We start from the raw sequence: 27,921 nt of genomic DNA, 5'->3' as shown, positions 1-27,921 counted from the left end.
TGAACTGGGAGTTTCACCTGTGTTGGCAGTCAGATTTTTCTCTGAAGATGACAGAGGGTTTGGGTAGACAAAAGGGCCTGTGTGGCAATGTTATTTATCACAGAGTAACAGGAGCTAATGCCAGGTAAGTCGTGTACAGACAAGCTATGCATATCTGAAAGCCTGCTGCCTCCTTTATTGCATTGCTTTTATCACACTGTGAACAGAACAATAATTGAAATTTTTGCTTTCCTAACCCTCCTAAATTGAGTAATTCTACCACATGCTGTATAACTGAGATCACGTATGGACTGCAGCTGTGCAAGTCGGTTCAGGTTGTCTTTTTTCAATGTTATATATGGTTGTTCCTTTTGAAGGTACATCCAAGTTCTTAATTACATAATTAACAGTGAAAGATCTGCTTGTGGCCACTAGTGCACCACATGGTGAATCACAGGGGTCGTAAAGGAAAAATATAACCTGCACCTCTCTCTTTTTGAAGTTTTGCTTGATTTTGCAGTGAGATGGGCCCCACTTGTATTAACAATGTAACAACATGAAAGGTACATTTTCCCATTTTTATTTAAGGCTGCTTAGTTTTTGAATGTTTGGGAAAGTTTTAGCCTTTTATACCAGTTATTTATGTTGAATCCTTTTTTTGGGAGCTTTCTTCAGCAGTTGTAAATTTTTTACCAAAACTAACAGAAAAAATAATCAGTTATAAAGTATTTGATCCCTTTTTCATATAATCTTTTGACATACAGTTAATAATCTGTCAATTTGTAGTTAAAGAGAATATAAAAGCCAAAGATATTATAACTTGTGAGTTGTTCCTTAGGGGAGACTAAAGATCCAGTAACATCTGAATGATCCTTTTGTTGTTCATAGTGCAACTTTTTTTAAGAGGGACCAAACAGAAGTGCAAAGGGAAAAAATATTTATGTGTTCTTTGCTTTGCTTTTCCTGTCCTAATGAGTTAAAACTAATTCATTAGTTTTTCTAATTTAGTTTTCACCCCAGCTTAATTCTCCTGATACTAGTTTGGAGTTGTGCTTCCTGAATTTTATTGCTAAACTGAGAATATTTCTGGAGAACATAGACCCCCTGCAAGGGCCGTGCGGGACCATTTCTGTGGGTAACTCCGGTGCGACAGTGATGTAAAAACATGGTTCCCTCTCTGAAGAAAACTGAGGGCACCAGAGGATTGCTGCAGCCGGGGACTTCAGCTACATCTGTTTTGTTTGCTGATGCTCACTACCTTCAGTGAGAAGTCCCAGGGGTGGCCACAGCTCGTTGTTTGTGCGGAGCTGACTTTCTCTGTGCGGTACGGCCGCAAGCCGGGTTCAGGCAGTACCTTTGCTTTGTGTTGGCGCCGTGAGAACATAGACATAGTCTGGTCTCTGTCTCAGGCTCCTGTAACCTTGGGTGCCTGGTTAAACGACTTTCCCCGTGCACGCGGTAAATTCACATAGCGCGGGGTTAGATTGGGCTGTTCTTGCTCTGTACGGGGGTCCCGGAGCCGCGGACCCGGTCCCCTGGAGAAGGCGCGGTGGCTGCTGCGCCCCCAGCCTTACCGCCCGCGGCAGCCCAGCGCTCGTCTCTGCCCCAAGGGCAGGGCCGGGCCCGCGGCCTACTGAGGCCACGCCGAGATCAGCCACCTGCTAGGCGGCTGGCAGTGCCATGGCGCGACCCGCCTCCCGCCGCCGCGCTCCCCGCGCCCATAGGCCCGGCCGGGCGCCCGCCCCGGGGCGGGGCGGTGATTTTCTGGCGGGCGGCGGCCGCTCGGCTGCACTCCGCGTTCGCTGCGCGCCTGGCCGCGGGGGTCATGCCGTGCGGGCAGCAGGAGAGCGGCGCCGCCGCCCCCGCGCGGTACGTGGTGGGGGTGGATGTGGGCAGCACGGTGATGAAGTGCCACGTCTATGACCGGGCGGCCACGGTCAGAGGCTCCAGCTGCAGAAAGGTGAATCCGCGGGAAGGGGGGGGGGGGCAAGTGGGAGGCTGGGGCGGGCGGCGCCCTCACCTCGCTGTCGGGCCAAGTGCCACGGGTCTCCCTTCCCCTGGCGGGAGCGGAGGGACCCGGCGGGCGAGGGCAGCCTCAGGCGGCGTTTGCTCTGTGAACTGGTGCCTGCGGGCGGGACCGAACGTGTCCGCTCCCGCCACAAATGCTGGGCGGTTGTGACCCTCACCCGTGCGGCGTCTCGAGGGGCGGAGGGGCTGCCCGGTCGGGGCTCGGCGCGGGAAGCCGGCTCGGCTTTGCCCAGTGTGCGGGTATCCCCTGAGCCGCGTCGGGTGGGGACGGCGGCCCTCGGGCCAGCCTGGATGGAAGGAAGCCCCCACCCGTGCGGGAATGGCACCGTCGTACTCGCCTGTTACCTCTCGGCGTTTGCTCCCGCCTCCTTCTCCTTGTGCCCTGAGCCTTTAGTCGATTATCAACTGAAAACAAAGCAACTCTTGTGTAGCACACAGCTGAGACTTGCGTAGGATTGCATTTACCCGCGCCCCGTTACGTAACAGCGCTGCATGAGAAAGTGTGAACTTGGAATCAGAACTCCGAGCTGCTTTTGGTTTGTTTGGCTTGTGTCCCTGCGACCAAGAGAGTCTCGAAGACTCATTTTTTTATTGTTGGGTATCGCAACAAAAAGATGGCAGTGAGGGGAATCTGGCGGGTGTTCAGAGGTGGAGGGGATGTGCTCACCGAGCTGACCCTTTCTTGGCCTGGAAGCCCCTCTGGCGGGTGCTCCCTGGCCTGCTGTGCTGTGTGGCTAGCGAGTTCCATCAGTGTCTGAGCTCTGCACCAGAGCCCCAAGTCTCTCTGAGAAACCTGGTTTCCCATTTGGAACCTTGCAAGGGGTTTACAGGCTCCCCCTTTACTGGGGGTTTGGGCTTCTTTATTTTTGCTGGAGGAGGCCTTGCAGAGATCACACACATCTTTTAAAAGCGACAAGTGCTGTTGTTTCACCTTTTGCACTAGGTTGAGAAAATTAAGGGGGAGAAAAAAAAAAAACCAACATCCACTCCCAAATGTGTTTGTGCAAACTGTCACCCAAAGGTAGGTTTCTGTGGCCTAGGGATGGTAATAACGCTCTCTGTTCCATGAACAGGTGGAATCACTTTATCCTCGTCCTGGATGGGTTGAATTAGATCCTGAAGTGCTGTGGAGTCAGTTTGTTGCTGTGATAAAAGAGGCTGTACAAGGTAATGGCTTATAAAGGTTGACAAGTAAGTTAATTATTCCACAAAATTAATAAAGTTAGTTAATAAGATTCTTTTTTGGAAATGTTGAAAATTCATCACAGAGCACAGGTCTGTAATTTGCCTTAAGGCTTCAGTCATTATGTAAAACAGGACATTTCAGTTGCTTTTTTTCTTTCAGTGGGGGCAGATTAGGGATGAAATAGAATCAGAAGCAGCGTGTGTACTTAATTTACATGTTGGTAACAGCACCTTGTTGCTCTAGCTTTTTCTATATGTATCCTTCCCCAGTGATTGTCTTCCTTCCTCCAGATGCTTCTGTGTATGAACAGAGTAGGCTAGTTTCCCCTTCTGATTCCCTGCTATTTCACTGCTGCTTTGTGTATGTGGATATGAGCATATGAGAGGTTGAAATCAGGATGCTGCGTAGTTCTGCTTAGTCAACTACAACTTGATATTCTCACTTCCCAATTTGAACCACAGGCAGTTCTTACCATCCAATTTCTGTATTATTGTTCTTTTCTTCTTGTACTCTAGCCTAAAATTTCCTACTTCTGCACGTACAAGTGCAATCAACTCCATTTTCTGCCAAATGTCTGCAGGTTGGGTTTTTTCCCTTTCCTGGATTCTGCTCTAACTGCACACTGGTCTCTACAGCTCCCCCAGCTTTCCCACTATACCAGCTCCAGCATTCTGCAATGCAGGACAGAGCACCTTCTGTGACACGCTGATGCTGTGGACCTGTCAACTGCACCTCAGTTTGCTTTCTTAAAGGCCCCCAGCCTCCTTGTTGCGTGTGTGTCCTTTTCTTCAGTGGCAAAGTTCCTCCTGTTTAGTCTGTCTTACGGTTTGGCTTCTAAGTGTTGGTCTGCTTCCAAGGCTGGCTCAAGGCAAAACTGCTCATCTTTGCCTTTGGAAGGCAGCCTTGGGGACAGGGAAAGTAGTCATTACAGGTGTAAGCCGCAGCTGGTTATTTGGGGCTCTTGGTCTGTTTCCTCAGCAGCCGCCCCTGTCACAAGAATAGCAGTGCCACCTCATCCCCAAAAGACTGTACTGGCTTCCTCCCCTCTGATTCAATGGCACAAATGAGGAAGCTTTTTTTCCCTGCTTGTTTTAGTGGGGAAGTCTTTCTTGTGACCAAGCTATGCGAGCTGTGGTTATATAGCGTAAGCGAGCATTGTGTCCACACTGCTGTCAAAAGAAGTGGCTCCACCCTCTGTTTTACAGGGTTGTTTCAAGTCCAGAGTGGCTCCTTGAATCAAATCACAGTGTGGCTGTTGATGCCAGCCGAACAGAACAAATATTTGTGCCAGCAAGAGAGCGGGTGTGGTACCAGGGGCAGGAGTGGCTGGCTGGGAGCGGAAAGAAGGCAGAGGAAAACTTCTGCTCTGTAAGAAGTTTTAGCTTGTGGAGCTAAAACATGTGATTCCATGTGTGGGTGGATGAACTCATGTAGTTTAGTACTGTCTAAAAGTCAAACTGTTTCTAACTGCATGGTTTCACCCTGACCTCAGGTTCTAGTACTCCTTCAGTTATTTCAGGAGACAGCTCACCAGCTTAGCTAATACGAGATATCTGTGCTTTGTCTTCTGTTTTTTGTTAAGTTCTCTTTAATGGAAGTCAGCACTATTCTCATTTGGTCTAGAAAGCATGGTAGATGTCACGGGCGAAGTGGTGGGACTGTGCAGCTTGTGGAGATGGTGGTTAAGAGACACCACTCTGATCCTCAATGAGCAGTCAGTACCGGTAGGACTCTGCCTTCAGTTTGGACCCAGCTCCTGCTGAAAAAGAAACACTGCTGTTCTCAAGCCACCCACTGGGGTGGGTCCTCCTCCCATACACTCCCACTGCCCAGGGCACCCGTGCAGGCAGTTGGAGCAGGAAACCTTGCAAAAGCACTGATAATTTCCAGCTGATTGAGGGTTGTGTCAATGCAAGGAGCCATACAAGGGAAGGTGCAGAAGCATATGCAGAGGTCAGCAGAGCAAGGCATGCCCTTTCTCTATGAAATCCCTTCTGTAATTGTTGATTGTAGAGCTTGCAGTATGTGCTCCCACAAATGAGTAACTTCGCACATGCAAGTTAAGATCGTGTATGAGCAGGACCTGCTTAACCTGTGGAGTGTTCAGGTAGCGGGATGGAGAGCCCTGCAGAGTAACAGAACTTTCAACCAAATAGGTAGCCTGTCACTTACCTAGAATTTATTAATGCACATTTCTTTCACATAATTTTGCTTCTGGAAGCATGCGTGGAGGTACTTGGTAAGCTGACCGGGGATGCTTTGAAAATAGCTGTGGGCATATTTAATTATTTTCAGTTGTATGTATTAGAAAAAAATGTTTTGTAACAGTTATTTGAAGGTGAGGTTCAGTACCAACATTGGCGTGTACCCAAATGTGCTTTTTTTATGTACTTCTGAACTGGAAGTACACTTCGTTTCATTTGGTGCTATGTGGTTTTAGGAAATTTTTTCTTATGAATTTGAAGGATTGCTTAAGGAATATAATAATGACACATCTCAACTGAAATCTTAAACCAATGTAAAAATAATGGCATATAGATTTTAGCCTATTGCCTGCAGAATCAGTTTGTTTCTTTATGGAATTTATTTCCCTAAGTTTCTAAAGGTACTTTTGTTAGTGCTTTAATTCCCATTCAGCCGTTTGAAATGCATGGTTTGATTGATTATATAGGCATATGTAACCTACCTGTCTCTCAGATTGTTCAGGTGTTGACAGGGCCTTCAGAGGGTTGAAAGGGTCAGTGTGCCACATCTGCTTTTGTCAAATCCATAACTTCATTCACCTGTTCTGGAATCAGGTGGTCTGACACAGAGCTCACTGATGCTTCACTGCTCTAGCTGCTTGGTTGGTCACTCTGTAGAGATTTACATTCTCTGAAATTATTAATTTCATAAATATTCCATAGGTTTTATAGTTACATTGGAAAAATTGTATTTTTGTTTGTTTCTTCAAATAAATGTGGGGGTTTTTATGTATGTAATCTGGTTTTGTTTTTTAGCTGCAGGACTCCATATGAGGCAAATTGCTGGTCTTGGCATCTCAACACAGAGAGCAACTTTCATTACCTGGCACAAGTATGTACGTTGTGTGTTGCTTGAAATGAGTTGGCCTTTATTCCTATTCATAGAAGCAGACTGTAGACAGGTTGAACTTGGTCACGTCACAACCTGAAAGCAACAGCTATCAGTCGGTCGTAGTCTCTTGTGTTTGCACAGCCATGACTTACAGCAGTGCAGAAGGGGTTTAAGTGTATGTTCTTTTGTGTTGTCTTTGGTACTTTGGAAGAGATGGGTATGTCAGTATTTTTTAATTTTGGGGAGAAGCCTCACGCTTAAAATACCCTATTACTCATTGCTCAAATCCATCAGGAGGAGACACTCTTATTTTAGGCCTTGACCCTAGTGTTAAGTGTCCTGACTGGAAATGATGAAAGATGTTGAATTTTTTCTGTGGTGTCTGTTCTGTAGTTTTAAATGGAAATGTTCAAATACTGTTTTTCAGGAGGACAGGGAAACCTTTTCATAACTTCATAAGTTGGCAAGACTTAAGAAGTGCTCAACTTGTGAATTCCTGGAATAAGTCCCTTCTGCTGAAGGTAAAACTGTGCTAAGCTAGATGATGTTTGGGAGCGTTAGAACTGTCTCATTTTAAGAAGAGTAAGGGGAATATATGAAATCCTGAAGGTGTCTTGTTAATGTGTTATTTTGAGATACTGTAGTCTAAAATCATGTAACAAAGCACGATCAGCATAGATGACAGAACCAAGTACTGTTAGCCTGATGGTAAAATTAATTATGAAAAAGGATATCTGTAGGTCTAGCACACATTTGGATCATTTTAGTCTCTTTGTTGTATTAAAATGCTGCATGTTTTTTGTATGTGGGCAGTTCCTGGTCAGCAATGTGTTGCTTTCTTAATGGACTTCACTCAAATTATCTGTTGAAGGTATATTTTATGCTGCTTTTGGCTTCTGCTTCATATCTGTAGTAGAGAAAGATTTGCTCTAAGTGGAAAACTGAGTTTATTTTTCCTGTAAGTGGGAACTAGCACAATAAGAAGTTAAATTATTGGGATTGCCACTGATTTATTTTGTGAATGAAAACTTGATTAATGATTAGCTTTTGGTTATTCTAGTAAAACGTGATTGAGTCTGTCTACTGTAGGAGAACTTTAACTGGAGTAACAGTGTGCAAAGCTGTTGATCACATTGTGCTCACGTAGGTGATCTGTACCTATAGTGCAGAGCAGTCTCTATTGGTGTGCCAGCAGAGTCAGTAAGAGAGACCCTGGGTAGTGCAGCTGCACTTCCCTGTGGTTGAGGGAAGGCTATCTGCTCAAGTCCTGTGTAAGGATTCTGTAACAGTATTTTAACTTTCTGATTCTAGTTTAATGTTAGCAGCTTTCATCTGTGTTGTCATCTTTTAAAGATAATTGATCATAAACCTTTAAAGGGACAGATTAAAAATAATGTGACTTTTCTTTTGCAACAGGTAGTCCATGTTATTTTTACGGTACTTCATTTCTTGACTGGGAATGATCGATATTTGGCACCAAGTTTTCTTACTTTTTCAACACAGCAAACTTCTATGAAGTTGTCATGGGTCTTTAAAAACATATATGAGGTAAGTGGGAAAGGGAAAAATAATACTTCAGTCATAATGATGGCTGGGGACTCAGCTTAGTTGTTACCTCTTCAGTCCTGCCTTGCTTATTCTTTTTCTCAGAAAGAATCAGAGCAAAAGTCTTACAACTGTGTTAATGTTCAAAACTCATCTACCTAAATATCTACTCACAATTATACAACTTTTTCCTCTGACTCTGGAAATGTGTAGGAGTTTTCTTACTGCATAAGAAAAATAAATCACATTATTTCCCTTCATATAATTATACAATTAGTAATTGTATTTTATTTTCAAGTTGTTTGCACTCTAGTTTTGCATGACAATTGTATTTATTTTCAACTGGCCTCTTATTTTTCCACTCTGCATTATTCCAGTGTGTGTGGTTTCATAAATAATACTGTACTGAAAAATCAAACAGTACAATCTATTTTGCATTTTGTTGCCGCGTAAATTGGAAACTACGTGTAAAATGAGTTGTGCTGGAATAATCCAATGTACTAGTGAGCACTGAGCTTTTCTTTTTGCTCTAATCCTTTCCATTTGCCTTGTTTCTTCTATTGTATTTGTAACTTGAGTAATTTTCTGTGTTTATTTTCAAGTTATTTTTTCAGAAATCTGTTATCTATTTTCTACCCTGTGTAAAGAAACCTGAGAATCTTTTGAGTTTTGACTGGTATTTCATGTCACAAAACCGGCTTTTGAGAAGGTCAAGTATAATTTTTACTGGTGTATTTCAACAGGTTGGACCTGTTGAAATATGAGGAGTTAATGTTGAGGATTATAGAATGGGAGGTAATGCAGCTGCTGAGTTTTCAGTGTGATGGGTGTTCTCCCACATCTTGTCAAGTACTGATATTTAAAATACACGACTATCAAACCAAGAACCTCAAAAATTCATGGCTCTTAATTACAGAGAATAATGTATTCAGTCTTATTTTGAGTTAACAAGTTTGTATGTTCTTTTTTTGAATTCTGTAGTTGTATACAGTATCAGTAGAAATTAGATGAAACCTGAATTTCCCATTTTAAAGGGGGAAAAATTCCTAAGGAAAATAAGTTTTGAACACTTTATAGACATCATAAACCAGAAAAAATTATTCTGTCTTTATTCTCAAGTATGTATTTTAAAATACACTTATTTCTTATATATCCTGCTGTATGCAGGACCTTTTCTTTATTCACTGCTCCTTCGCCACTGTTACAATTGTGACTATAACGTTTCTCTTCTTAAGGGTTTGATGCCACTGCACTAAAAGATTAACTGCTTTTCTTTCTGTAGTAGCAAATGTAAGAAACTGGTTTTTCTCTTTCTGGTGTGTGAACTGGATAGGATAACATTATTTACACAGAGGATTTGTCCGTCTTTGGAAGAGACATTGGTAATCAGAGACTTATTTTCTTGGGGTATTATCGTCAACCACAAAGAAAATGAGAAAAGGGATGAGGAAATACATTTCTCTTTATTGTACCCAGTTGTGAATGCCTCTTTTCTTTTTTCTTTTTTTTTTCTGGTATGTATCTGTATTTGTCTCCAGGCTGAAGAAGCTGCCAAGGAAAATAACTGTTGCTTTGGAACAGTTGACACGTGGTTACTGTACAGATTGACTAAAGGTGAATGTTACAGTTCTCTTAAATATTAATAAAACATAGTGGAGTCTAAGCAGTGAAATTCATGACTGTCATTGATATTTCCTAGAATAACTGATAAATATTGTAGTATATTTATTGTTAAAACCCCAAAACATCTTCTTAATTGGTTATTCTTTGGGCCTGCTTGGAAGGATGGTCAGAAAGGGAAATAATTATTCAATGTAATCCACCTTGTAAGCATTTAAGATTTAAAGAGGTCTGCCAGAACTGATTTGCTTTGGTTGGAGAAAAGTACCTGTGAAAGAAAAGGAACAAAGAGTTGTTACAAACGTGGAAGAATTGCAGGTTTCTGTTCATTTTCTAATTGATGAATAGATCAGGGAAGGCAGTGATGCAGTTAGTGTTGTAGGTATTGTCAGAAGTACTGGCTCTGTTTTAGCCAGTTTCCTGGGGTAAAGTAAGGCAATTAATCTGTACGCCTTACAGTGAGCAGCAGGTAAAGGTGGTCAGCTCATTGTGTCATTATGAATTTGCTTGTAGATATTCAGTTTATATGTTATGGGAGCCACTGAGATGTTTAAAGAACAAATATGTTTAAAATTACTCTTAAATGCGTGGATATCTAAAATCTTTGTTCTTTGTGGTAGGCTCTGTGTATGCTACAGACTACTCAAATGCCAGTGCTACAGGCGTCTTTGAACCTTTTACGGTACGTGCTGTTCTGGAAAGCGTGGCTGATGGTTATTGTGCTTCCAGGAGAGCTGCTGACAGTTTTACTTTCTCCATGTTATTGCAGAAGTGTTGGAACCCCACTTTGTGTTATTTACTTTCCATTCCAATGTCTATTTACCCACCAGTGAAAGACACAAGGTAATTCTGAAGGCGTATTTAAAAGAAATATGTAGCTATTAAGTTAATAGCCTTTAGAAAAATAGCACATAATCTGCACAGGCAAAGTAGATACACACAGAAGTATTTTTATCTACAGATGTAATTATTAACACTTTATCCAAAACTTTATTTTTATTATCATAATTTCTTGAAATGATAGGTTTGATGCTTTAAAATAAACTTGTTGTATTACCTTTCATATGGGATGCAGACCCAGGCCTTATATATGTGTATGTCATTTTAACTGAAAGGTTAATTTAGTGTTGTGATGTTTCTCCATAATATTTGTTTTAAGCTTCAACTTTGGATCAGCTGACTCTGAAATATTTGGGGTACCTATTCCAATAATGGCAGTGGTGAGTGAAAATGTTTTCTTAATTAAATCTCTGTATTTCTACCTATGTTATTTTAATACTTATTTCTTTTACTAAGCATTCTTTATGACATGACTGCGGTAGAATTGATGATTGAATTTTTCTTCAAAAGCTCAGTTTACTGCCATAGAGGGACAGGAAGAGAGAGGATTGAGAAGGGATTTCTAGAGGTTGAGGTCTATTAAGATTAAATGACCAAATGATTAAGCACTGAATGTAGGACCTGAGTTCTGCTCTAAGCTCTGGTAATATCTCTGTCTTAAAATCAGTTGTGTATGATACATGTTTGTGCATGACACATGTGCATTGTGTATCAGATGTGTAAAATATGAAATTGTGTAATGAGTTCTGTCCTGGTTTGACTTCAGCAAGAATTACACAAATGTAGAGTATTTGTCAATAGAGCCACTTTGTGAAGACTTGTAGAAAAATCTGTTTGAATTGAACTAAATGCAAAAAAAAAAATCATATACCATGACTTTGTCTTGCTATCTTTCAAGAATTGTAGACTCAGTTACTGTTACATCAAGGCACAAACATAAGTAAATACATTTAATAACCATCACTGTAGTTGAAATATTGAAACTGTAATAATTTGGTAGAGGAGGAGTAGCAGGAAAAAGGAAGGTGAGACTTCAAAACCACAACTTTGTCTTTGGGGCAAGAGGAATTCAAGCTACCCGTGTTTTGCTCCCTGGCACTGCAAAAGCCCTGTTTAACAAATAATAAGAGATAAAATACTACTTTGTTTCCATAACATTTTTTCAGTGTTGCAAGCAACACTACAGATGCTCATGTGGTGTCCAAACCTGGTATGATTTGATACTAGTGATAAATCTAGCTGTGGGAACGGCCTACAAATGCTGAAGAAAATCTCTGAGTGCTCTTTTAATGCTCACTTCATTTCTGTATGGTTATTTGCATTCAGAAGTCTGAAGTCTTTGCATTGATACTTTAAAATTCAGCAGCTTTGCAGGATGGTTGTTGGTTACTAACTCGTGGTACTGTTTGTGTTGGTATGGCAGGTAGCTGACCAGCAGTCAGCCATGTTTGGAGAATGCTGCTTTCACCCAGGGGATGTTAAACTGACAATGGGAACAGGTGGTTTCTGGAATGTCAATACTGGAGAGCATCTCTTTGCATCACGGAGAGGTAAGCTTAGTGAGATTTTAGAGTATTTCATGTTGCTTGACAGCTGTTAATGATGAAGGTACAGGAAGGAACAAAACAGGGCTATACTTTTCTTTCTGTCTTTAGTTGTAGAAAAAGAGCCAGGAAGTGTTTTCAGAACAGATCCCTGAAAGTTTTTAATAAGAAATGTAGATCTTGGTTATCCTGAAATATGCTTCTCAAGAAGAAAACTTAACTAACATTTCTGATTAATATATCTGCTATCTGCATCCCTCCTTTGTATTGGTGTGGGGGGTTTTTTATTGTTCTTTTTGATAGCAGTATTGTACAGGAATGGAGAAAAAGGGGCTTGGTCCTCTGGCTTTTCACATCAATATGTTCCATTGGATCGCTGTAAGTTCCTCCTCTTGAACCCTTATTATTTGAAGAACCTACAGTGAGTTAAGGCAGGATTAGCAATTGTTAATTTTCTCTTAGAATACTAGAAAAAGGCTTCCCAATGTGTTTCTGGTGTTTAAAACTGTTGTTCTGAACATTTGTGGTCTGTCAAGCTTGCTAATCTGTTATAGATGGCTGTCAAGGGAGCAGCAGATGACAGCAGTCTCTGTCATATTTTTAAACAGTTACTCATTTCAGGAAGCCTACAATTTAAAATTGGAGGGGTGGGGCTGGGGAGGAGGACAGCAGCCTGCCAGAGAGACTTTTACCAGCTGAAGTCTGGAAGGACTTTTGCAAATACTGGAGATTTCAGAACTGAACAGGATGGACATTGAATTCCTTATGAATGCAGATGCATTATAGGCTAATTAATGACACTGTTATGCTGATACTTAGGAAATCAGATGCGAGCCATCTGTGGAAATGCAATAGCAGAACCATGCTGTAGTGTTTTTCCACTTTGCTTTAAGAAAATATCTGGCTATTGTGATCTCATAGGAGTTGAAATCTTTAAAGCAGTGTTGTGAAACTTCAGCTGCTTTAGGCTGTTACTGATGTTAGAATTATTTTCCCTTTGTTCTTGGGCTGTCATGTGGTATGTGTAGTAGGACAAGTTAGGCACCTAGCTTTCTCAGTGCCTTGGGCACAAAATGTAATTTGTTCAATCTTTAAAGTTGACATATGTATTTAAAACTGCAAGATGAATCCCTATAGCATCCTTGTGCAAGATATTTATTAGCTGCTGATCTAGTTTCTGATCTACATTTAGTTTCTATATATGACATTTTAAAAAAAAAAGAGGAAGTTCTTTTGAGAGCAGCACTGCACAATTCAATAATGGAAATGTGTATAGATTTCAAATCTACATCTCTGGCAGTCTTGTATTTCTTATTAACTGTGCTCATGCCAAGTCTCATGTTGATCCGTTCCCTAGAGGTAGTAGTCCTAGAGTTTCTGGTGTGAGTATCTTTAGGAAGGCCACAAGATGGACTTCTCTGACCCTCATTGTCTGTGCTGCCTTAGGCTCAATGAATTGTTTGGTCTTCCTGCTTTGCAGCTTTGCTTTTTGTAGAAAATAAAGATCGTAGGGGAGACCTGCACCAGGGATCTGGAGATCAGTGTGTCTCCTTTTCCTTCCAAAAGACAAACTTCAAATCTAAATAGGGTGCTGCTAATTGTTTCCCTTGTGAGCACCAGGGTGCCCCTCCAGCACCAACCAAGTTCCTGCAATTGTACTGGTACTACTGCACCTCTCTTGGCCACAGGCAAGCAAACAGGAGACAGTGTGTGAGAATATACTTGTGTGTAGAGAGAATCCCTAGATCCTTCTGATGCTCTTCTGGTTCTGTATTTGCCAGGACTCATTCACCTTTGGTGCATTGCCTATGATCCCCAAGTCCTGAGCAGAGGTCCAGGAGCTTGCTTTACTTACAGTGCTTGGTTTGAGTGATGTTTTTATTGCAGTGGCCACTGAATGCTTAACTGCTTATTGAATAACCTGAAAAAACATCTGTCCAGCTGCAGTGTTGGAGAGCACCTACTGTGCAGCTGGACAACTAAGTCTTTTTGCTTTAGCATTAAAAGCAGCGTTCTGCAGGACTTTGGTGCAGTGTCCTTACTAATGAGATTCCAAATCAGGTCTTCATGTTCACACTGACAGTGTTAAACAGTATCTGTTTCCTTTGTTAAGGTTTCAGTGTGTCTGGGGGGCGGGGGGGGCAAATGGAAGAACAAGTCATTGGGCTTATCCTCATTATTGGCTGTTTGTTTCTGATGTGATAGTATCTTAAAGCAGATAGCAGGTTGAAAGACGTCATCCTTTGTTTTTGAGTAAGAGTATATGTATTTCTGCCTTTCTTCTGAGAGATAAGGAAAACATTTAAAAGAAATTATTTTTCTTTTGAATTAATTTTTCTTTTCACTCACTGAAAAGCCGAAAGTATCATGTCCATTTGGTGGACATCTCAACTTCCTGCAGATCCCACCACGTAAAGCATAGAATGCTATCCTTTGTTGTTCTAGTGAAGTATATCACCCAATATTTGGTAATGAGTTTGGATGTTTCTTTTCTTGTTTATATTAGGCAAATATACAGGTAAAATGCTTTAGTTAACTGGCAGTAGCCTTTGCTGGGGAAAAGGATGGAAAAATTTTAAAACTTGTTTTCTGTTTTCACTGTGTGAGAGAACACTGCATGTTGATAAAGAAATAAAAGTGATCACTTTTATAAGACTTATGGTCTAGGTTTGTATTGCTGCTTTTTTTTGGGGGGGAGGGGGGTCTATGTCTGTCTCAGTGTTTGTACTTTCATTTTGAAAGCCCTGTCTTTGTTCTATGTTTTTGGGAAGTAAATTCTGAGATTTCAGAAACCATTGGGGAAAACAAGATTGAAAGCAAATAGGAAAACATTGGTAATTTTTGAAATATGTTCTATCTCTTATCATTTAAAAAAAAAAAAAAGTATGTGCAGATAGCTTTTCTTTTTAGCTTAAAGGGAGAGGGTTCTAGTTTGGTGGTGGGGTTCAATTTTGAACCTTGTTTTAACAAACTTGTTTCGAGTCTTGTAATTCCATCACTAATTTTTTTTACAATACATTTAACCTCCACCAGAGATATTTTTGTAGATTTAATTCTGCAAGTGAACCGTATAAAAAAACTACTTAACTTGTTTAGTAGTGTTTATTGTGAGGAGTGCTTGTGTATGTTATTCTGGAAACAGTTTAACTAGGTGTTTTGTTTTGTTTCCTGGAAAATAAACAAGGTCTGTATCCACTGATTGGTTGGAAGATTGGGGAAGAAGTTGTTTACTTAACTGAAGGCTGTATGTCAGACATGGGCACTGCCATAAAATGGGCTCAGGACATAAGTAAGTAGTTCTTTAATTTTCTAGAAGGTATGAGTATGTGTACTGCAGGGAGTTTGGTTGGCACAGTCCTCTCCCATCAAACTCTGCATCTCAGACCCTCCTACCTGTGTAGGCTTTTATTTTCCTGAAACATTTTACTCCTCACTTGCTGTATCTTGTGCATGACAAACTTCCTGATGCTGCCTTTTGTTTTGTTGTTGTGGTATCCAGACTTGAATAGTAATGGTGTGAAGGAGACCCCTCTGAAGTTAGATATGTGCTGGTTTAGGATATTTGACTTGAATTTTCAGTTCAGGGGAAGCACAGGTAGTGTGATTGTGAATGAAGTATTCCATGACCAGTCATGATAATGATTTTGAGACATCTCAAACGAGCTGTACATGTCAGAATTAATAACAGTTGGTTTGAGTTATGTGAAAAAAGCATGAAGAACTTTACTTTTACAAGCAACAGTGTTGTGTATGTTGCTTCACATAGCAGTAGTGTATCTTTGGCTGTGATGGCCATGTAATAAAAATACTTGTATTTCAGATTAATAACAGACTAAGAAAAATACTGTAATAGTTGTTGCAAAACTACTCTATAGGAAAACTTCTCTCAGTGTTCTGATAAACTGTCTACTTGGCTTACTTAGAAAGATAGTAGTACACTTCACTAGGGTGCAGAAAAGGAATTCGTGTCTCAAACTCTGGGTTGCCTGGGTTTTCATAAAGGTAAGGGGAGATTTAGGGTGGATATTAGCAAAAAGGTCTTCAGTATGAGGGTGTTAGATCACTGGAACAGGCTGCCCAGAGAGGCAGTGAAGGCTCTGTTCCTGGAGATGCTCAAGGTCAGGGTTGATGGGGCTCTGAGCAACGTGATCTAGTGAAGATGTCCCTGCTTGCTGCAGGGGGGTTGGGCTAGATGACCCTTAAAGGTCCCTTCCAATCTAACGCATTCTATGAAGTGTAGGGCACCAGAAAATTCTTAAAATTATCAAATTCTGATGTGTAGGTGTATATACATACTCATGTTTGTGCCCTTAAGATTTAAGTATGCCTCAGATTGGTCCTCAGGCCTCCATAATTCAACATGGGACTGAGCCTAGAGAGTGACTGCCACTAGTCTTTTGAGAAGCTACTCATCTCAATATGGTTTAGTGCTGCAGTTGCAAGTGTCAGTGCTACATATACATATATATAAGCTTGCTACTTTGAATTCAATACTTAAATGGATACTTATCTGTATAGAACTTTTGCCATACTTAAAATAGGTCTTACTGGTACATGCAGAGCAATAGTATAATCTATTTTTAGCTAGCCACCAGTCAAATGCATGGGACCTACAGTTACTACCACAGGCAAAAATCAGGGAAGCCTTAGAGGCAGATAAAAAAAGCAGGCATGGTGCTATAAACTCTTTACTAAGTAAGACCTTTATTTTCTGGAAATATGATTGCAGAGAAGCAGAATCCATGAACTTTTATCAGCTTTGCAAATAAAGGGAAGGGTGAAACTTTTGCTCTACAGAAGGAATTGGGCTAAAACACAAGGTAAGCTGATGGCCTCAGTAAGGAAGGTGAGGCTCAACATGAATGAAGATGAAACCTAACAGTGGTAAAGGTTTGGAAATAGGAATTTCTGCAGCAAGGCAAACTTAGCATAATGGGCTTCTTTTAGTGGGATCAGATAATTTCTGAGGATCTTGACTAATATGTTGCATTTCAAGGTGAAGCTTCGTTATTTTCATTCTCTGTCCTGACATAGAGGTACTGCATACAGTTCATTGACAGCAACTAGAAGGGAAACAGGTGATTTCGGCTTACCAGCCTGGGCACGGTAGAATCCAAAGCTTTCAAACAAATTTATGAAGGCTACAATAGTAAATTGAAACTCCTGGGAAGTTAACAAGATGGAGTTTTCAAAGATAAATTGAGTTAGCTCAACCTAGTTTTATCTTTGATAGGAAAATTTGCTTTTCAGACAAGAAAAAGCAGTAGCTCATATTTGCAGGAGACCTCTAATCAGTCTTCTCTAAAAACATACTATGTGGCCACATAAGAACATTATTAGTTAAAACTACAGAAGATGGGTGTTAGTACAAGAACTGCATGGGGGTAAAGAACAAGCAAAAGTGGGATGTCTGTAGAGTGGTGAAAGGAAACATCTGGCTAGACAAAGAATAAAAGCAGTGTCTATCAGAGAGGGGGTATTAGAACTGACCTTATTTATATTTGTGTCAGTCACATGTAAAAATATTAAGGGTGCTGATAAAATGTAATTGGTATTAAGGGTTCTCTGTAGTCATGTGGTGCTTGGACTGATGGTAACATCTTTGGGGGAGGAACCATGTTATGTTTTGCAGGTCTAGGTTTTTAGTGTACTTTGAGTGCCATTATTAGCATTCTTAATTCCCATTTATGTCTGTTTGGAAAGCAAATCATCTCTTACAGGATGTGAAGATTAAAAGGTGTAACAGATGTGAGATGATCCTTTTGAATTTAACCTTCATTTTCATGTGATTTTTTTCTTAATGTGACTGATGGATGTGAAATACAGGAGAAGTGATCCCTTCCCTTGGAACATGTAGTTTAAGAATATTACAGGAAGAAATAGTCTAACCCTAGACTTTTGTCTCTATTTACTTCAGTTTCTTCAAATATTACTAAAAGCATATGACTTCTGCATCTTTACAGATCTTTTCACCAGTGTAGATGAAACAGAAAAAATGGCACGGAGTATTGTTGATTCTCAAGGCGTTTGTTTTGTTCCAGGTTTTCAGGTAAAACTATTAATATAATTGAGAATATATTTTTTAATAAGCCAGTTACATTTTTCAACTTTTACATGTTTAAATGTAGTAATTTTCATCTTTATTCTATACCAGTCAAGTTCTTATTCTTTGCCCCATACACAAAGTATGAAGATCACTGTCACCTGAGACTGCTTAAACACCTCCCCCCATGAGAAAAACTGAACAGAATGGGAAAATTACTCCTATTTTGCAGATGGAGACTGGGAGTACAGATAAACTAAATGACTTGCCCACATAACTCCAGCAGTGCCTGCAGAGGCAGAAACTGATCCCACAGCTTTTCTGCCTCATGCAAAGGCTTCATTGAGACAATACTCTAAGCACTGTGCTAAAAGAATTAATTTTGTTCTGCCTCTTTCAAGATGTAGTTTGCAATTCATCGGAGTATATAAGTGTACTTAAATATGAGCAAGATTGCAAGTCCTGGTGTTAAGAAAAGCAAAGACAGTAACATTTAGATACTTCTTTGATAAGTAGATTTCAAACTGAATTAGATTTTTACCTTTATAATAGGATCTGTGCCTTGTTGAGCACAATGTGTGTAGTAAGGAGTCCCTGGCATTTGTCTCCACTTTTAGTCCACTCCATTTCCAAGTAGCTTGCTTTTACCTTCCTCTCTATTTGAGGAACTTCCTGCAATTACTCAGTCCCCTCTGGGTCACAAGCTCTGGGTTCTTTATACTTGCTTTCCATTTATCCTAGAGAGATAATGTATTCTCCTGTCTGTCCTTTCCAGCTCTGATTCATGATTCCTCTTGAGTTCCATTACAGATGTGAATTACTGTCCCTGTGTAGAGGCAGCAACAAGGGTGGTATTGATACTGCACTTCAGTCCAGCATATTAGTCTAGATTAGGATTGATGGGAATTCCAGTTAATGCATTACATTAAATGATAAATTGTGATAGCTGAGGAGCTGACATACTGCCTGTTCAGCTACTAAGCAGTTGTTTCCAGCATGGGTTTGGCAGTTTTGAGTAATAGTTTGTAATTTGTCACCACAAAACATGACAGAGCTGTAAGTCAGAGCTCTTAAACAAACCTTCATGCAGAATGAAAACAAACAGGCTTTGCTAATGTAGTCATTGCTAGCTTAGGGACTGTACAGGGTCCCAAAACTTTATCTGGTTATGCCACCTCTCTAAGCAGCACGATGTAATCTGTCTAAAAGCACGTTTTCAGCAGCATATCTGCTTCTACATTGTGGGTCTATCAACATATCTATGGCTCCACAAAACTCTTTTTCTATTTGGTGTTGCTGTCCAGGAGAAACTGGGGTGTAGCCCTGGTCTCCAAGTTGGCATTTGGAATATTAGCATTATAGCATTAGAGTATAGCATTAGCATTGGTACTGCATTGGACAAGTGGACCAGGCAAGACAGAGGGAAAGTCTTTGCCGTGGTGGGAACTGGCAGGAGGAAGTTGGGTAGTGTCTGCCATCAGCTGGTTCTTTGATAGACAGCTGGTGTTGGAACCTGACAGATACTCAGAAGTTACTGTTTTACCCAAACAAAGAACAACCATTAAGATGAAAACAGCATTTTTTTTCTCAGAAATCACAACCTTCTCTTTTCTCTTAGAAGTCTTAAGATAGCAATTTGTTAGTTTGAATACATACATTCTAGAAGTCTGTGCAGTGTTTTTGACAACTTTTCTCTCTGTGTAGGTCCACAAGTGCATTTTGTTTTGATCATCAGTGGTCTGTCGTACTCGGCTTGATTGTTCCCAGGACTACTGTTTCTTCTAGAGAATATCTTAAACCTTACATTACTGTAAATCCTGTATGTTAGGGGAGTAAGGCAAATTAAAATTCCATGTTTTCTGCAGGTATTCCAGCTACCTTCTGTCAAATAGCCAACTTTATCCTTATTTTTAGGGGTATAATGCTTGATTATATAAAGATCCCTCCATTTAGAGTTTACTGTGAGTAAATGTGCTGTGAATAAACAAATGTTCAGCCATGCCAAACGTCAAAATTTTAGACAGGAATCCTGAGATAGAAAAGTGTCAGCGTGAATCTTTTTAGAATCTTTAATTCTATTAATTAAGTTCCAGATTAGTTGAAGTTCCAGAGATATGAGTAACACTTTGGTTGGCTGGTTTTGGTTTTTTTGGTGGGTTTGTGTCCCCTTGCTTTCTCCCAGCTCCCTTCTTGGTAAACGTTGATTCAGTCTCTTCTTCCCTAACTCTATATTCCCAGCACAAATTTAGAAGCTGAACTTCGAGAACTGAATGGATTTGTCTTTAACTGTGGCATCTAGTTTCCTCTAATAATATCCCCCAACGTGGATTTCTTTGCCTTTTAAAAGCCCTGCTAGTTCAGTGGAACGTGCTAAGCTAGTAGACTCACAGTAATAGAATCTCTATCAACTTAGAAACTGAGTGGATTAAATGGTGTGAAAAGGGACATGAATGAACACTTCTGGGACTGTAATGTGTCTGCTTAGTTTCACTGGCTGGATGCTAATGCAAACTGATTGTATGGTCATATTTCTTAGATCTCAAAGTGATAACATGTCTCTGATGAAGCCTGCATGTTCATTTCCTACATGGAGTAAAATGTTTCTCTACTTGTCCATATTAAGACAGTAAAAACAAGTTTCTTACTGAATATGACTGCTGTGATGCAGCATTATGGGAGGAGCATTATTGTGTGAAAATGTATTTGAAATTGAGTATGTGCTCTAATAATTTTTTCTATTACTTATTCTACTAGAAACAGGAGTTTCCAGGGTCAGTTTGCTGTGGTTAGTAATGACAGCAAAACTTAGGTTCCATTCATAGAATGGGAAGGGTACTTGCATATCAGGGGAAAAAAGTATTTTCTTTTATTTTAACGCAGAAGTTTCTTCTATTTGGGAATTTTTATAAAATACCAGTTGGTAGTTTTTTTGCCTGGATGTACCTATCCATATGTTTGTGGGGTTTTTAACATATGTTAGCATTTTCTTAATTTACTCTATAAATATGTATGTATGTATTTAATAAGCACGGAATTACAACTTCTGGTAAGTGTTTTCATAATTAATACTTAGCACAATACACCTGGAAAGGATTATATCAGTTCAAAATGATTGTCTACACTGAAAAGAAGGTTTTTACATTTTCATAAACCAGACATGGAGCAGCATACTAATGTTTTGTAATGAAGTTCAAGGTATGGAGAGGAGAGTCACCAATTGATCCTGCGGTTCTCCTAGAAAAAGAGACAACTTAGTTATCATTAGAATTTTAGTAGGACTCTGTTTATCAGCATCACTGAAAATATGCTGTAGTATAAATTGATAGAAAGTATTGTCATCCTTTTCAGTGTTCTTTAAAAAGTCAGTTCATCTTTCTTTCAGCAGTGTTTAAAAAAACCCAAATGTGTGTGTGAGATGTTGTCAGAGAACAGCAGTGCCAGTGTGCCCTGCCCTGGACATTGTGCACTATATGTGTTTGAAAAGAAGTCATACAGATCAGTGTTATTTAGTATGTCAAATTTTGAAGAAGTTACTTAGCTGCTTTCAACAGGAAAAAGGTTTATTTAAACTGTTCACTGAGTTAGCTGAGATAACACTATATACCTCTTACATATTGTTTTCAATTTTCTTCTTTCACTATGCTGCCTGTAAGTGTCGTAAGTTATTTTTTTTTCTTATTATTTGACTCTTTTCTCAAAAGCCTGCAAACACAATGCACTGAACTCATGGTGAAATCCTTTCTGCAGGCTTCTGTGAACGACTCCTGTTCATGTGCCTCTTTCATGGGGCTGAAACCTTCCACTACCAGAAACCATCTTGTACGAGCTATATTGGAATCTGTAGCTTTCAGGTACTGCTTACTTAATCACTTGGCTTATATTTTCTTATGTTTTCTTTTTAGTGGTAAATGGATACATGGACTTCTACAGTTTATACTTTACAAGCTGCAGTAGTATGTTACTGTTACATTGGAAAGGAGTTTTAGAAGCTTCTCTTCTTTCTTCAACACTTTACAAATAAATACAAGTTATATTTATTAGCTCAGGGTTTTTTACTGAGTAGCCATCTAGGAGTTCTTAAGTTACACTTTTTTCTGCGTGTTCTAAAATGTTTTGTGTTTAAATTTGCCCTTAGTGTCCTGACAGTAGTTTGTCAGGAGCTGTAGCCTGCTCCAGCTGTGTTTAAAGAATCCCTGAAGCTGGAAGTTTTTATATCAGTTCTTTGCCTTAAGTTTGAGGTTTTGGTGTTTTATAAAACATGGTAGTAAGCATTTTAAACATCTTTTAGATACAAGTGAATAAAATTTCCAGATCTGACGGTCACAGTTAAAGGTATTACTGCTAGTCACTGATGTTCATGACGTCAGTGGCTCACTGGAACAGGTTGGTTCTGCCTCACAAACCCATCCAGCCTTGAAGCTGAATATGGTTTTAACCTGGCTCACACTGCACTGTGGCCAGTTAGGAAACACTGGTATGATTCCTTCCACCTAGTCACTAGCTCTGCTTTGGGCATAACAATCTCCTGCAGAGAGGCAGAAAGGATTTCTGGAGGACAGTAACATTCTGAATTGCTGCAACTGTTTCCAATGCAAATTTTTTTTCTGCAGTGTAAGAGAAATGTGTTTTGGAAACTTGTTAACTGTTGCAGCAATTCTGACACAACTGAGGCATTTTTTGCCTTGGATTTTATTTTCTAACTATGTAGATTCTGGAAAGACTTTGTGGGGGATATATTGCTTAATTCAACTAAATATTTTTTTAAAGAAACAAACAGCTTTATGACCTCATTGTGAAGAAGGTGTGCATTCCTCTGCAAACTATTCGGTAAGTTCCATGTAACTTTTAAATTTGAGGTGTGAGAGTTAGACTAAAATAGGTGTGAACTTTATTATGCATTTTATCTTACTGTAAAAAAAATGCTGCTAAGAAATAGGTGATATACAAGTCAAATGTTAATGTAACAAAAAGTGACAGTAGAGACTACCCATGGAATGTTCTTCTGTTAATTAAACCATTGGCACTGGTGATTATCAGTATGTCAGTAATGAATTGCTCTAATTTTTTTTAAAAAAACCCAAACAAAATTCATGTTTTCAGTTAGCATCAGAGTGTGTATAGCAGTGCTTTCTACAGAGGTCATTCTGCCCTTTATTATCATTCTTTCATACTGACATTTTTTGTGCTGAGTCTGTCACAGTCTGCATACTTTTTAAAGACATTGGTTAAAACTGGATCTATGTGTGAAGGAAAGAGGAAGAATATTTTTACAGTTTAATTGTGAAGACATTGGCTTTGCTTCAGTCTTTGAAGAAACAAATCAAATCTACTGAGATAACTGATCCCCAAAATACACTTTTCACAATGGCTTGGCAAAACTCAGGTAAATTAATGTGTTGCTGGGAAACTGCATTGCATGTTTTGGTAGGTACTTCATTTGGACACAGCAGTTGTCTTCAGGGCCTCTTACGCTGCAGATGCTCCCCAGAATTATTTCTCCTGGCAGCCAGGGGTCTCTGATACCACAGTCAGGAAGAGAGAGGAGTGTGCCTGGCCCCATCTGGCTTTTTTCCTGAGTTCCATGCACAGGAAGGAGTAGACTAGCACGGCTGTGGGCAGCTGAGAAATCAGACTGGAGTAGTGGAAGAAAAGTGAAAGTACAAAGTTGAGGGGAGGTTAAAGTTTCTGTCTTCTGTCATGTACTGGGACAGATGAGGCAAAGATGAAGGAACAGCCAGGCTTGGTGTTTTAATGAAAAATGTTAGAAATTTTTTATTCCTTGGGAAGTTTTTGCTTAGAAAATCGCATCCAAAATTTGAGAAGTTGTATTAATACCAGGAACTGAAAAAGGTGAAGTGTGGAAGTACTGGCTAGGGAACATTAGAAATCTGATTCCACACACATCATAATGTAAACTTAAATTGTTTGATCATGTTATGTTTTATTCATGAACATAAAGCCTGCTGTTTCATGTTGTGACTGTAATAGTTAACTACAATCGGTAGCAATTCAGTTCATGCATTAAGCATTAGAAGATAAGGAGCTACACCTAATGGTTTTTTCAGTAGGGTTGTAAACTGCTCTCGTGTCTTTTTGTCTGCACATCTCTAGTATCAATCCATTACCTTTTGATTTTTTTTATTGTTGTTTTTATCCCATAAATATGTTCATTCCCTTTTTAGTTGGAGTCTTGTATCCCTCCATACTTCCTGGTCTGTGGCTCCTACAGAGTTGTTGCTTTCATTAGTCCTCTGCATTCCCAATACTTCCCTGTGCTTGTCTCAGCATCACCAAGGAAAGCAGAGCAAAGGAACTTGTGTCCAGTGTAGTAGTAGTCTGTGGCAAAAAGAAATACAGAGATCCTGTTTCTGCACATAGAAAACCTCAGCGTATTGGAATTGAAGATTTCAAAGCAAATGTTAAATTCTATTACACAACACTTTCTACAGTAATGAACAGTAGATGTCTTTACTGCACCACGTTTGAGAGAACAGCAGCCCCGTACCTGGCTAGCATTGGAGTCCCACAGCATCATGAACCAATACATGACAATTCAAAGATTGCTTTTTGTTATCTTTTCTTTGCAGGAGCGGTTACTTTGCAGCAGAAGTAATCACTCTCAGATGATTGAAGTTCTCATTTTCCCCATTAAGAGGGTTTCCAACATGAGGCAGTTAGGAATATAGATAGATGGAAGGCTCATTCTCATCTTCATAAAAAGAAGTAACTGTGGTGACGTTTTGGCTAACTAGTACAAAGGTTTGGTAGTAAAGGAAAAAGTACTTTTCCAGCTCTGAGAATGCTTAAAAGAGTTTGTTTAATGTAATGGGTTTGACTGTTGTCATGTTGTGGTGATAACTATGTAAAGTTCTGTTACAAAATCTAATGCTTCAACCAGGATGATGTATAGTTTTAGAAGACAGAGCTTTCAAAGCTTTTGTTAATGTGTCTGTCCTCTGTCCCTGTCACTCTGCTATTCCTCCCTCAGTTCACAGACCAGGTTTTTTGATTTTTGTAAGCACCTACTGCTGGCCTCTTAATTTTTTTCCCATAAAGTGGAAATGCATTTGTGCAGGAGTGGCAGGAAAATTTATGCATAGGTGTGAAATCCTGGCAGTTGTTTTCTGAAAAGTTGGCATTTGAACTAAATGGGGGTTTTAACTTTTTCTTCCTCTCTCCCTATAGGGCTGATGGAGGTATCAGTAATAATAGTTTTGTTATGCAGATGACTTCAGATTTAATTAATAAGAAAATAGAAAAACCTGCAAATGCAGACATGTCTAGTCTTGGTGCAGCTTTTCTAGCAGGCCTTGCTTCAGGTATGTATGCCTTCCAAGGGGTTTCACTTTTTCCTTTGTAACACGTTTGTAAATAAGGGGGCGAAAATCAGAAAACAGTGCAAAACTTGGAATAATTGTGAAAACTCCTCAAACTGTAGCCATTTTTGTGGGGATCCAAGGTAAGTAGTGTGTATGTTTCTCTCTGTAGCGCTTTGTATTCATGTACCTGTATTTGGACTAAAAATGAGATGATAAAATTCATACATCAAATCAAGGACCTTATTTATATTTCTAATACTGTCCCAATCTTCTCAGCAGTTGTACATTTGCTCACTTTTACATAAATTAATAACTACAATGAGTTTTAATGTGAAAAGTATCTGCATATATGTTTCTAAGATAAATTTACATTTAGAAGTGTATATGACTGGAGCAGAAAGAGGGGAATGGTATCTTGCCACCTCCCTCTTTCTTGACCTGGACACTTGGCACCTCTTCGCATATTCCCAGTGTCTGGAGAGGTGCTCTGTGGGGATGGATCACATGTCAAGAAAGCTGTCACGCTTAGGTGCAGCCATGTCGTTCCTTCTGAAGCTGTGTCCTGTCACATGTGAGCTACATCTTTAAGGTTTTCACAGAAATAAACGCAATGGAAGTTAAAAGTATGTTATTAACAGGGAAAGAAATCAGCTGCATTCACACAGAATCTTTGTATATAATTAACCAGACTTAAAATCTTAAGCTGACAGTGGTCTTGCTTAATGGAAGTATATTTTGTAGGTGGGTATTAACTTCATTCAGTTGCTTTGATATGTAAATAACCCAACCATAAGATAAAAACTATATGCTCAGGTAAGACTCAGCAATTAAAAATGGAAGAAATCTGCAGCCCTTGAGATCCAATGATTCAATAGCATAAATGAATCTGAATGCACAACACCAGCAGTTTTCTGCCATTTATGGAATTTTTAAGGCATTAGAAGGCATCTAGTGCTAAGTCTTGGTTTCTGTGGCCCTTCTTCATTAAGAGGGATCTGCAGCCTCAGTGTGGATGGAACCTGAGGGAATGTCAGTGTACCAGAGCTGTTCCTTGGAAACCGTCCCAGTTAGGCAGATGTGCTGTTGTCAGGATTCCAAACAAGTGGATGCTATTGGAAAGGAGTTTCACATGTTAAAAATATGCTTCCCTCTGAGAAAGTTGTTGGTTGAGTAAAGAAAAGCTGTCATGCTTTCTGACTGTGTTTCTGCTTTGGATCTCTTGGAAATAAATTAACTCAAAAATAACATATTTGCAGTTGAGCTTGAGAATGAACTTTCTGTTTAATAGGATTTTGGACTGACAAAGAACAACTAAAGAAGTTGAGGCGAATAGAAGCGGTTTTTGAGCCCCAGAAGGACTTTGAGGAATACAGAGCTGCTATGGATACCTGGCTACAGGCGATGAAACGCTCACTGCACTGGTAGAAACTGGCATTCCAATTATAGAAGAATTAAAATGTTTTAATTCCTATTTACAAAACATTGACGCTAACAGGACAGTAAAAGCCATCACTGAAACTTGTGATGGCAAATGCATAACATTGTACAGTACTTGATTCCCCCCCAACCCCTGTTCTGCGACTTACCACACCATAATGAACCCTCATACCATCCCTGTGACAGCTGTAGTCCAGCTGCAGCATTTGTGTCCCTTCAGTGACCTCCTTTGGGTGGCCCAGCTGCTTGAATCCTACCATGTACTAGGGATGGGTTGTTTTTTTTCCTATGATGGGTTTTTTACTGAGGAACTGCCTCCCTTCTGATCTTTAAAATCTTTGGTATGTTAATCATTAAGTAAGGGTAAAAGGCACATATACTTCCTTAGGCATGTCTAAGAAAGTGATTGCTGAGGGGTTGGGCTGTGATGAACTTGATTGTGTACAAAGAGACTTTCATCAGTAGCCTGTTACCACCTTTGGTTCACTTCTAAGGAAGCATTTGACCTGGCTCTGGGATGGTATTTTTGTGCACTAAAATTCAGATGGAATGCAAAAGCAAATAGGCTTTCAGTACTCCATTAAAAAACAAAACACCACAACAGGATTTTCACAGCTGCTGGTTCCTGTCTAGCTTCTAGCTGAGTTTTTAAAAATTCTTATGAAGCCTGAAAGCTGTGCTACGTGGCATGGCTAAATAAGTACATTAAAATGAGTAACAGGTATACTATCCAACTTGTAAACAACTGTAACGTAAATTTTTGAGCCCATTGTTAAACCCTATTATTAGCTAAAAGGGGGTCAAAACTGTGTTTTTGAAGCTATGAATTACTTTTCTATTTTTAAATAAATTATAATTAACAAAATGTGTAGTTAATTATTCTTATGTATTTGATTATCATTAATTTTAAATTATTACAATTTTCTCAGGAGTATATGTAAATCTGTTTTAAAAATGTAACATTATTAAACATTTTCATTTCAGAATAATGTCAAATTCAAGCTGTGGGTGATTGTGTTTCCAGGACTGAAGAAGTAGCATCACTTTTTCTCATATTGAAACATGGAAGGTCAAATCATACACCATTCCATCAGTTTTTTGCAGCCATCTACCATGAGTTAGAGCATCTGTTGTAGCTGTGGTGTTCTTCAAACTAGACCTCATTTGCCTGTCTCCCTTAGCATGGAGTTTTTCTTACTCTTCTGTTACTTTCTGTCCTTCAACCTGTGCTACATCTTAGCACACTTCTTTTCCTCTTGAACTGAAATCTAGAAACAGGCCTGTTTGCTGATTTCTACTAATATG

General features: G+C 39.6%; 1 protein-coding gene across 1 annotated transcript; it reads left to right on the top strand.

Annotated features, from left to right (window-relative positions):
- Positions 1-1,804: 1,804 nt before the first annotated feature.
- On the top strand, positions 1,805-26,684 carry GK5 (glycerol kinase 5; the record flags this gene model as incomplete). Its single annotated transcript, XM_084267212.1, has 16 exons — positions 1,805-1,939; positions 3,081-3,174; positions 6,193-6,268; positions 6,696-6,789; positions 7,685-7,816; positions 9,352-9,427; positions 10,054-10,115; positions 10,203-10,276; positions 10,593-10,653; positions 11,697-11,823; positions 15,002-15,106; positions 17,781-17,866; positions 21,608-21,711; positions 22,628-22,687; positions 25,046-25,179; positions 26,468-26,684. 16 exons carry the CDS (start codon positions 1,805-1,807, stop codon positions 26,602-26,604), a joined length of 1,557 nt encoding a protein of 518 aa, XP_084123338.1. The 3' UTR covers positions 26,605-26,684.
- Between the last annotated feature and the right edge of the window lie 1,237 nt (positions 26,685-27,921).

The sequence above is a fragment of the Gallinula chloropus genome, assembly GCF_964237585.1.
Source record: "Gallinula chloropus genome assembly, chromosome: 8".
Lineage (NCBI taxonomy): Eukaryota > Metazoa > Chordata > Aves > Gruiformes > Rallidae > Gallinula > Gallinula chloropus.
Note: the sequence above shows the minus strand (reverse complement) of the source record. Positions and strands in the feature narration are given on the sequence as shown.